General features: G+C 33.8%; 1 protein-coding gene across 1 annotated transcript in view; it reads left to right on the top strand.

The window, feature by feature from the left end:
* Positions 1-11,639, top strand: part of LOC110447883 (arylsulfatase B-like) — a 20,149-nt gene extending 8,510 nt beyond the window's left edge. Inside the window, exons 2-13 of the mRNA XM_021493849.1 lie at positions 377-428; positions 645-748; positions 1,808-1,914; positions 2,851-2,915; positions 3,197-3,298; positions 4,212-4,275; positions 4,680-4,777; positions 6,191-6,327; positions 7,875-7,933; positions 10,060-10,183; positions 10,600-10,778; positions 11,102-11,639. Of these exons, the coding sequence (XP_021349524.1) occupies positions 377-428; positions 645-748; positions 1,808-1,914; positions 2,851-2,915; positions 3,197-3,298; positions 4,212-4,275; positions 4,680-4,777; positions 6,191-6,327; positions 7,875-7,933; positions 10,060-10,183; positions 10,600-10,778; positions 11,102-11,274 (1,264 nt within the window). The 3' untranslated portion in view covers positions 11,275-11,639. The remainder of the gene's footprint in view (positions 1-376; positions 429-644; positions 749-1,807; positions 1,915-2,850; positions 2,916-3,196; positions 3,299-4,211; positions 4,276-4,679; positions 4,778-6,190; positions 6,328-7,874; positions 7,934-10,059; positions 10,184-10,599; positions 10,779-11,101) is intronic.
* The last annotated feature ends 865 nt before the right edge of the window (positions 11,640-12,504 follow it).

The following is a 12,504-nucleotide window of genomic DNA, read 5'->3' on the forward strand; positions in this document are numbered from 1 at the left end:
TTATTTCCAACGGGAGCTGTTTTCACGTTGATTATAAAGAATTCATATCGTTTAAGAGATACAGAAACAGTTTACCAAAATTATAGTTTGCAAGCGCTTCGCGATTTTCCTGATGACAAGGCTTTGTACTGATAGGCCGTTATCATTATACTTTACTGTATCTTGGCGTGTACAGGTTTTGTAAGGGCACTTACTCTTCAACGACTGTCATATAACAATATATATATATATATAAGGTTACTACATCTTTAAGACCCTATCAATCATTTAATCAAATTTATTATAGAACCTAATTATTTATATTACCGAAACAAGTCATAAACAACTATTGTTTGTATGATCAACATGAATGACGACAATATTTTACTAATATCAGGTCCCGGAATGCTTTCATGACAGGGGTGTATCCTTTCAAAGCTGGACTTCAGGTAATACTATTCTTCAATATCGTACAAACATTGCATTTAAGTGTATGTCTTTAAACTTTCTATTGATAACTATCTTACACTTTCAAAAGTCATAATGTCTTTCAGTACACACTGATATAGTTAAATGTATGCAAATAAATATATCTATTATATGTGAAAATGACATAAGTATAATAAAAGGCTCATTTCAATTTGCATTTTTTCTTTTTACATTAGCATGGAGCTCTGTTACCTCAGCAAGCAGTGTGTTCACCCTTCAATAAACCGTTTCTCCCCCAATATCTAAAGAAACTGGGATATGAAACCCACGCCATAGGAAAGTAAGTATACCTCACGTAAATCGCTATCACGTCCGTCTCATTTGACCGTGAATGCTATGTTCACATCTAAAGCACATTGTGATGATTAATATCACGATGATAAAGCTGTACATTATTTTCTCGCTGTTATTACAATAATAAGCCATTTTGCTTAAAAGTGATATTTTTTCAAACGCAGTTGGCAACGAATATTGTCTATGGTGCGCGCTAGCGCTCCATAAAGAATATGTATACTCCGTCAAAACGAAGGTCAATACTTATGTTTACATCATAAATAATGAACAAATGCTATACAAAGAAGAAAACAGTCAAGGCGTGTTGCTACGATGGTAACTTTGGTTGCCGTAGATCCAGTGAATCTACATCGATATATCGGTAAATTTATAAAATACGCAGTGAACAACACTATTTTTCTTCTCTATATCGCTTTAAATTTTTAAATGAGTAATATAAGTAGCATTTCGAACATTTTTTTAAATTTAAAACGGTTGTTATGTACCCGCATTGACACGCTTGTCTGGTAGTGACTCGGTCGAACGTCGCAATCAGAAGCCGCCATTTTTTACTTTACCAAAGAATTTTGAATGTGCAACCAAGGAATAAGAAGTTTGCCAGCCTATCCCTTTGTTGTATAAACAGACATAATGGATCCCGAATATGTCTCACGCTTCTAAATGTTGAAGGAACAAAACAATGGCTGTCATCAAACAGTTATCTCGCTGAACGAGAAGGGCGCCATATTTGAAATAGGTATCAATCCGCCGAGCCTTTTTTTAATTTATACGCAGACAGAGTTTACTAAGCTTAAGAAGGGATCGGTGTTAATAAAAGTTTGTACACAAGTTCCAATGAATAATTATAGTTAAGAACAATACTCACTCCTTGTTTAAGTATAATATATTTCACGTAGTCATTTTGGAGTATCCATGCTACATCATGCTAGCTTTCCGCACAAACGTTGTTTAGCGACTTTGTTGGCGCTATTGTATCCTTTTCAACTTCTTTTGCTGGCATAAGTTTGTATCATGTCGTGAAAATAAAATGATTACATATTTCCAGATGGCATCTGGGATTCTGTAAGTGGGAATGTACCCCGACGTACCGAGGATTTGACTCGTTCTATGGATTTTATCAGGGCGCGGAACAATACTATAACAGAACTGTGGGTAAGTCTATTCTACTCATACGGGTCGGACTTTATTATCTCTAATTTTGTAAGTGGCAGGTTAATTGTTTTCTTACCACATTGTGACGTCACACAATGTAACTACATTAAAAACTGGAAATAAGATATTAATAAAGTTATATTGGTTTTCCTTATATTTTCCTGTAAACTTTTCCAAAAATGTGACATTATTGATATTTATGGGACGCATTTGATAATCTCAAACTCGTGTCAATCAATATTCTACATATAAAACAAAAGTCCCTTTTTTATTTCGTTTAAGGTTTTTTGTAATATTTAACATAATAGTATGATTAATTTTAATAGCCAACACGCATCTTAAAATGTGTCAAATATCTAGATATATGTTGACCAATTAGGCGGCCATTTTGAAAATGTTTATTTTGGTATATTTTTTGCGCTTCACGAACAGCCAAAATTTCACCGTTTTGAAGCTTGATTGATCTTTTAATTCGTCAGTGTGTCGCCATTTTTAATTGTAGCAAATTCATTTTCGCTGTACAACTTCATAATGTTCAATGTAATGAACATAATATGCAACAAAGTGGAAAAAAATATACATTCTTGGTATTTTCTTTTACATATTAAGTGTAACTGAAGTACTTTTAATTTTTGACCCCGAAATGGTGAAAAATAAACAAATCATAATAGGACCAAAAAAGAAGCACACGATGATTGTGTCCTGCAAATGGTCAAAACAGCAAAATTCACTTAAATTCACATATTATGTCAAATTGGTATCTTTGTCCGATCAAAGCACAAAAACGAGCACAGGGCACAATTCATTTTTTGCTCAGCTAGTAACTCAATTTCCCAAAAATGCATATGAGAAAAAAGTTTAATACAGGAAAGTTTTGACTTCTCCAGATATACATCCTTAATTACAATACAAAACTTATTGGTGTGTTTGAAACAGCTGGTGGAAAGGATTTCAGGGACGATAAACAACCCATTATGCCGGATACCACGAAATATTCAACCGTAAGTGTATACGCAACCTTAAAACACTTCAAATGCCATCTAATATATACACCAATAAAAATGCTGAACAAATTGGAGCACCTCTTTCTTAGTGATACGACAAAAAACAGAGCTTGTGAGCTTTCTACCTTAATCCCTGATGGGAATCATCAAAAATTATAATATCTTATTAGACACAGATTAAAGTAACGATAACGTTCATTCCGCTTATATACTTATATCCTCGACAATGAAGCATTTGAAGGAAAACAGTTTTTTAATAAAATGCAATTTAATTTCAGTATGTCTATGCCGATCGTGCGCGGAAGGTGATATCCCAACACGACAAGAGCAAGCCATTCTACCTGTACTTCCCATTCCAGTCCGTACATGAGCCGATCGAGGTAGCATACTTTATATTAATATAATAACTAAATGTATTGTCACTGTTCGCTGAATGCCAATAAAATAAGGGTAAAGGTGTTTAAACCAAAACCTTTCAGCTGCAATTTTTAGTTCTAAATGCTTTATATGACATTGTTGACGCCGTAATTCTTATGACGTCATACTTTATGACGAATTTGGAGATGGTTGTTCCATGGTTTAAACAAAATTTAAGATACTTTATATAAAATCAAACTGGTTATATATCTATACCGTATATTAGATCTACTAAAGAAATTAGCGAATACATTTAGCCGAACCTTAAATTTCATATTCGGATGTAATGATGATTTGTCATTGAATATGCACAACTGCGAGATCTAATGATATCATTTTAATCCTCTGGATGTTAATGTCAAATAAACAACGGGCAAAACACAGGACAAACATGACGGCTTATATTTATCGGTCATCTTTTATCGACTGTCGGATTATTTATTTTTTATGACGGCACAATAAAATGACGTCGTTTTATTATACGTAACAACTGTTAAGAATGTAAGCATTGTTGTACAAGCTTGCCCTGAAGATCTTGCATGGATCTGTAAAACTTAGGTAAACCTATACGGTATTTCTCTGCTCTTCTTAATATGATTTTAGTTTGTGTGTACGTTAATCTACAAATAGTGATTTATTTAGTGTTGTATTTACATTGTTGATGTCCTGTTTTACCAAAATTTCGGGGGGGATGAGGTGAAGTCAATTATGATGTAGGTATATGTATGTGGGATATGTATATTCTACACCCTCGATTGATATTATTATTTTCGTTGTCCCTGTTAATAACTTTATACTTTTATTTAATACTTTTTGACTTTGTGCCAACATAAATATAGGACAAAGACGGTAAGAAATATTGAATACTGATTACAGGTTCCCGTAAGTTATGAGAATATGTACAGCAACATAAAGAATGAAGGAAGAAGGAAATACTCCGGTGAGTAATAGATGGGTTGATAATACATGCCTTTGTACAGCTCAGAAAATCTGTGCATTGATGCTGTGACCGTAATCAGCTTTTATTCTTCACTAAGTTTTAACATATTCAAAATTTTTAATCTCAACATTCAATGTTATCATATCTTTAAACAACGCTATATCTAAGACTAGACTTAGAAAGTTCAATATATTTCATGTAAACTTTACAAATAAAACAATATCAGTTTCGTATGTATATTTTCAAATATATCGATGCATTTGATTATTTAATATTGAAAACATAAGTTCCATAACAGGGAAATTCTCTCAAAAATGCAGCTGCATTCTTTACATCAACTGTCAGGAAAGACATGTCCTAAAATGTTTTGGTTTAGCTGTGAATGTATAGAATAATATGTTAAGGTATGGTGACGGCTATGGATGACTTGGTAGGGAATGTAACTGCCGCCCTGAAGGAAAATGGCATGTACGACGACACACTCTTCGTCTTTACCGCCGACGTAAGTAATTATGTTAATTGTAAAAAGATACGTTTCGTGCTCACAGCCGACGTAAGTACATTGAAGCATGCGATTTTGTTTTTCTCGACGACAAATGTCGGGATGTTAATTGTAGCACGTCATTTTTGTTTTCACTGCCAACGTAAGTCTGGTTGTGAGTTGTAGCACGCCACTTTTGTTTTCACTGACGACGTAAATCAGGATATCAACTGTAGCACGCCACTTTTGTTTTCACTGTCAACGTAAGTCAGGATATTAACTGTAGCACACCAGTTTTACCAACACAGCCGACGAAAGTAAGGTTGTTAATGCTAGAAAGACATGGGTTGTAAAATTAAGACATGGGTTGTAAAATTGTAACCTTTTAAGGGTTTTCAAGGCATCTCCCACCTTTCTCTCTTTGACATTTATTTCGGATTACTGTGGACATATATTTTCAACAATTTGACCTTAAGGTAATAGGATTGTGTCACCATTTCTCATTAGAATTTCTTCAAATTTTGTAGTATTATTGCTTAGGTTGTCGGAATTTTAAGGATTTTAAATGGAAATTTATTTAAAAAGGACTGAATTTTGAAAAATAAAAGAAAGACACAATATTTTCACAAAATAATGTCAATAAAAATGATACTGACATATATTAGTACTGCATTAATGTATATTAATTTAATAAATCAATTCTCTATACACGATATAAAAATTGACTTTTTATAATAAAACCATATACACATAGCAATTGCAGGTAAGAGTAATCGTTCTTGTAAAACTTCACAGTAGTGAAATAGGTAGCCGGATTCCTTAAGAACAGAAAAATGGACACATGTGACTCATTGATAAAAAAAAACACCTGAATTAATGCCTGGATTGCTTTGAAATACTTTAATATTGAGAGAACACACTGCTCTGTCAATAATAAACATACAATAGTCATCAGTTTAATATTAAACATTAGAATTTGCGGAAATTGTGATACTTTCTCCCTACTTTTTCAACTAGGGATGTACTTCTTGTTTCCGTTTATCAATACACTCCAATGACCTTAAGAACCACTGATGAGTTATATGAGGACGAAATGGCAATACATGTAATAAGAATGTATGCTTTGATCGCTTTCTACATGGCATTATTATATGTTTGAATAGGCGCTTCCTCAATATTTATTTCTAATGATTATTTTTAGTCACAATGAAAACATATGATTACATATCTGCTGGTTGACCGTCAGTCTTCAAAAAAATGACTTTTTCAGTTAAAAATTGTAAAATTATGTTTAAAAGATTTTGTATATTTCTAGCTAGACAAACTTAGGCAAAGGTAACGACAATAGTATATAGTTCGATCAACCCAAAACTCATAAACCAAACTAATTTCATCGTTAATCCCCGATTTATTTTTCAATTTTTGTGTTGATAGAATGGTGGATGGCCACTCTACCACGGTAACAACTACCCACTTCGAGGCGGGAAAGTCACTATATACGAGGGCGGTACCCGGGCAACAGCTTTTATCAGCGGAAAAGGACTGGAAAAAACCGGATATACATATAACGGGTCAGAGCAAATTATTTATATTGGATACAAACATGTTCGAAGATATTGTAAAGAAATATACATGTAATGCTATTGTTATATCGGGTATATCCTGATATTCAATCCAGTGTTAAATCGGAAATAATGGAAATGATATTATACATCATCTATATTACATCTGATTGGATTTAAACTGATCACATGACAGAGAAAGAAAATAGCGTTAATGTCTCTGCATCATGGGAAGTACATATGAGCACTGAGTTACTCGAGAAGACGATATCACTAGCTCGTTAGCCTAATCATCGCTACAGTTAATATTGTTCGGTAAACTTATAGTTTATTGCCCTTGGTCTAAGATAATACTGTTTTCCCTAAATTAAACATGATTTATCTCGTAAACACAACGAAAATCGTCTTTCTCTATATTATTATTCAAGCTAAAAAAACAACGTTTTGACATTATGATTCGTTATTTGGCTATACTATTATAATCCATTCATTTAGAATTAGAACAGTGTTATAATAGTTAAGATATTTTACAATTCAATTCATAACGACAAGAAAAAGAAAAAAAAGTTTTAACACATACAACCATTGCGATACAAGAAATATCAGTCTTAATCGGGAACCGTCGACACTTCCCGTTAGAAAGAGCATCTTGTATCAATATTTATTCTTGCAAACATGCCGCCTGGTATCGGCGAAAACTTACAAGTGATACTTATCACGTGTCTGAATTAATATTTGCGGTGGGGTTTTTTGAAACAAGTTGCAATACTTATAACTAATTGATATGTATATGCATTATTAACATTTATCGTATTTTCGAACTCGTTGTAAATTATGAGAAATATGCTGACATGATTTTAAACTATTGTACGGCGACTTGCAATTTCCATGATGTGGTACAGTAATCTAAAATCGAAACATTCAAGGTGCCGTAAAGTTCGACGAAATTTCATTTAATACCATGCTTTCACTGACACAATGAATGTGTGTAATGTAGACACATCTTTATTTAGTTGTAGTCAGTAAAATATGTAGTACTTCAAATGTTAATTCAGACACGTGATAGTTATCACTGGTAAATTTCGCCGATACCAGACGACGTGTTTGTAAGTATGGAAGAAATGTTGACTCATATATGAAAGTTTTCTATGGTTTAAGTAAACGGTGAAATATGAGTTATTGATAAAAAAAAAAGCCTCAAGCACATGGCAGCCTTTAAAGTAAGGAAAATATAGAAAAAATCTCATCTTCAAATGCAGTCCAACTCGTGTGATATCCGCCTGCCTGGTAGCAATATCCGGTGTCATTATCACACATTGACTGTAAAGTCATACGATCAACTCACTACAATCCAATGCGCTGTTATGGGGATAACGTGTAATGATATGTTAATAGTTTATGTTATGAATCAAACTTTAGGCGAAATGGTTGACAACACAAGTAGAAGGCGTATAAGAATACATGCATTGATGACTATCGAGTTATTGTTAATTCTGATATATATGTATGTCACATTAGTTAACTGATATAACTGTGTTCGTTTATACGTCCTCCAGTATGATGCACGCTGTTGACTGGATGCCAACCATATTGTCTGCCGCCGGGGGTACACCAGGTATGGTAATAAGCATGCTTTTGTTTAAGAAAAATAAAGAAAAAGTAAGATTATAAAAACAGTTCTTTTTTAATGGAATCAAAGAAAAATATATGTATTGAAGAATTATTATCGGTTCCCCTGTACATAACACTGGGTATCCCGATATAGTTAATTGTGGACATGCACCAATAACGCTGAGTCAAATATATCAAGCGTGGGAACGCTGAGTGGCATTGTTTTTGTTTTTTGTTTTTTGTTTTAAATTAGCTTAGGCAAAGATCTCATGTTAATATCACATCATATTTACCTGCACAAAAGCCCATAACTGTTTTATTATATGCTTCAACAATCCTTCAACATTTAAATTTCGATATGTGATTGATGCTCAACTCCTCCTAGGCACTGCCTTTTGAGTTCCATGGACATGGCTTGGAACGTTCGTTTTGACTAGGGACATTCTGTACCGTAGATGATGTCCACATTGCTGCAAATATATATTCAATCCATGCCTTATATACTTGAGAGTTGACTTCTTGTATAGTTTACCTTTACTGGAACGAGCATCCGTGTAAAATTAAACAAGGTTTGAATCCAACAATTCGCCACCATAGCTTGCTTTTGAAGACATCGTCAATGTTCTTTTCTTTTTATGATAAGCATGGCAGACACGCACTACGTGTTCAATGGCCTTTTTCAATTAACAGCAGTTTTATCTTCCAGCAGTTTCTGAACACTTTGAGATATAACGGTGGCGAAGCGTTCGCCAGGAGCCATCTTCTGTTGTAGTCTGACAGATCGCGTTTCGGTCTAACAGCGCATGCGCTACGACAGGTTGCAGGGAATTTCCATATAGGCTTTATTTAGAAATCGATACTCATCGGATAAGCAGTCTACATGTCTTGTTGAGGAATGGTCACGTGTATAGGATCCGGCAAATGGATTGCGGGAAATTTTCAATTATATGATAATTCAGTTTAATAAAATATTATTTTTAAGACTGCACATAAGTGTTGAAATCAGTAAAGGTTGGAGTCCTTAAAGGTATTTGATGCGTCTTTCTACTTTTTAAAATGTTAATTTTCGGTAACATTTACATTTATATGAAGAAATAAGCTGTTTTATGCCTTCTCATGAATTTTAAATAATGAATAATTATTGGTGAGTAATACCAATTTAAAGACCGTAGTTTTGGAGTGGATTCTATGCCTCAAACGAAATGGACGTATCTGCACAACCTGGCTATTTTATACAAACTTACATTGGAAATATTGTAAAACTATCGAAATTTCTTGTAGCGATGTTTCCATATCTTTGTATGATTATTATTTAGACTTCTGATGATGATATTGGTTAACAGATAACAATTAAGTGGTCCGACAGAGTTTAAAAATAGATCATTTTTATGCATCAAGAACATCGCATTTCTAGCATTCTTTAACAAAAAGTATCGGATGAAACTTCGTATTCACTGTTCCTAGGAAACAGTTCGACTCTGCGATTATTTGTTGTCAACTATCATTGCTGACAGATGAAAATAGTTCGATAGATTACATAAAACTGTTTACAGGTAATACAATGGTAAATCTTCCTGAAAGTGAACAGTGTTCAAAGTAAAATAACGCATCAAATACCTTCAACAATGTTTGTTTCAACTGGAAATTTTACACATATATACCCTAATGGACAGTCTTTAAAGTAGTAGATAAATAAACTGGAAAAAGACTATTGTTTAGGTTGATTTTACAAAAACTTACGTCAACCTACTATATGCTTGATATAAGTGACTATGCGTTATTTGTGTCTGTTCCGAGTTCTATGTACTGGGATGCAAGGTGTAACACAAACCCAATGTTAAAAAGGTCTTGTTAATGGTATTGATGAAATATACATGCTTTTGTTTCCTACTATGATCCTGTTATGGTCAGTGAACATTAAACTTTAGCCACCAGACTCAAGCATTCGTTGGCAAACACTGATCGTATTGAGCATATCATCGGGTTGTCGTCACAAGATGAAATTAACATTTTGTAACGCGAAGACGTTTGACATACGTATTTGAGAGTCACAATTTGAGTGTATATTAACTGTAAAATTAACAGTTCAAGTGTACTGAGAGTAACGTTGTCTTGTTTATGTTCCCAAAGAAAAGGACATTGATGGAATTGACCAATGGGAAAGTCTGAGGACCGGTGCCCCGTCCAAACGAACTGAGTGCATATACAACTTGGACGATATGAATCCCCCTTTACAAGGACATGCGGCTATCAGGTATATGTAGAAAGTTTCAAAATAAACATACCTAAGTTTCATAAATTGTGCGTTATCTTCGACATCATCTTAAATGACGTCACACTTGACAACAACACTGCACACTAGTTTGAATGTGCTAATCAGCTCAATTCTGCCGTTTCTGCAAGAAAATGTAAAACAGGCGGGGAAACAATAAAGTGTTCTTAGCAAAGAGGTACCTAAACAAAAGCTAATTTTACTGTCGCTTAATCTGCATCGAATAGAAAATCTGCAGTTTTACCTGCAGTGAATAGAACGTACCGTTCCTATTGGTTAATATTGCTTTTTGTTTATCTTCCGGCGGTTAAGTACAAATTTACCAAACTATCATGATATTTATTTATGTATATGTTTCCCAATATATCTTAATATTAGCTAAATATTTATTTGAACAGAGTGGGAGATTACAAACTGATAGAAGGATACCCCGGACTGTATCCTGGATGGTACAAACCGGAAACGGAAACAATAAACCTCCAAACGAAGCAGAATTACATAAATACCACCAACGACGAGCGATATCCCAAACAAGGAAACGTTAAATGGCTAGGAAGGGAGCTATACAATTTAAAGGGTACGTTTTGTTGGATTAATGTTCTCGCTATTAGGACGTGGCATTACTTGGATTAAAACTATATTTACAAGGAGGATTTTGACGATGAAGCAGAAGACGCTTACCCTTTCAGGCCATCTGGTCGTATCCCTACATTTTCGGAACACCATATCTTATCCTTAAGAATATAACCAGGTGTTCAGGAAGGGTAAGCGTCCTGCTTGATTGACAATTCCAGCTTCTAGACATTTTATGTCAAATCGTATTGTGAAATATATTTGTTCATCGCATATCTATAAGATGTGATCTCTTCTAAAATGAAAATATTCTTGTTCTGTGTTTAGATGACCCGTATGAACATCACGACTTGTCCCTGTCGCACTTGGATATTGCGGAGGAGCTGAGTAAGAAAATGGCTGAATATCACAAACAGATGATTCCTGCTAATTCCCCAAAAGGCTCTGTAGCTTCCAACCCTCAAAATTTCGATGGATATTGGTCCCCTGGCTGGTGCTGATGAACAAAGATGTTACTTGGACATGATATATCTGAGACTGTTACACATCTGATTATAAAGCATGTTTGAAGGTCAATATCTAAATTAAAAACAAATCTAATACCTGAACATAAGCAAACTTCCAGCAGTCGGGACAGACTAAATGACAAAACATGTTCCATCACCTCAAGCATTGGCATACATCGTCGCAAAACATTGTTAAGCATCTTTCAACAGACATACACCGTGACAAAACGGAACGAAGAATCTGAAACAACAGAGCACACCATGACCTAAGAATTTCCTAATTGTATGATATTGTGTAATTTATAAGCTTGTTTGCTTTTATAATACCTTATGAATTAAAAATTGAAATTTTGGCTTTATTTTTGTTTTCTGGTAAATGTCCTGATATTTTTGTAACTGTTAAAAAAGTTAACAATAGGAACTGAGAAGTTAAGGAACAAAAATTGTTTTTCAACAGCAAGGCTAGTTGGTCTAACCTCATAAACTATATATACGAAAAAGCTTATAAAAGAATTAATATACTTAGAATGCTGAAATACAAAATTGATAGAAAATCACTCGCATTACAGAAGAACAGGAAGAAATATCACTGAGTGAATGGGGCTATAACTGTTATTCTTATTCGTTTAAATCTAATGCAATGGGGGTCGCAATACTTATCAATAACAATTTTGAAGTCAAGGTGATAAAGGAAAAACAAGACTTGACAGGGAATTTGTTGGCATTGGATCTAAAATAGAAGGTAAGAAAATAACTTTAATTACATTGTATGGTCCAAACTCTTACAAACCAACTTTTTATGATAAAATAGAAGAAACTCTCTCTGAGTTAAAAATGATAGCTGTATTATTTGTTCGGATTTTAATTTAGTTCTTAATCCTGATTTAGATTGTGATAAAAACTACAAAAAAGTTAATAATCCAAAGGCTCGTGATAGGGGATTAGAAATAATAGATAACTTTGATTTAGTAGATGTTTTTAGAGAGTTTTTTCCAGATATACATGTCGTAGGAGTAAACCTATCAAGCAGGCTAGGTTAGATTTCTTTTTGGTTTCTGGGAACTTATTACAAAGTGTAGGTGAGACAAGTATAGATCCAGGTTACAGATCAGACCATTCTTTCCGCAAAATTATGTTAAAATTTAACGAATTTAAAAAAGGTAAAGGTCTATGAAAGTTAAAAAGTTCCTTATAGCATGACCTGGAATATCTTAATATAATTAA

Source organism: Mizuhopecten yessoensis, unplaced genomic scaffold (assembly GCF_002113885.1).
Source record: "Mizuhopecten yessoensis strain PY_sf001 unplaced genomic scaffold, ASM211388v2 scaffold3645, whole genome shotgun sequence".
Classification (NCBI taxonomy): Eukaryota; Metazoa; Mollusca; class Bivalvia; order Pectinida; family Pectinidae; genus Mizuhopecten; species Mizuhopecten yessoensis.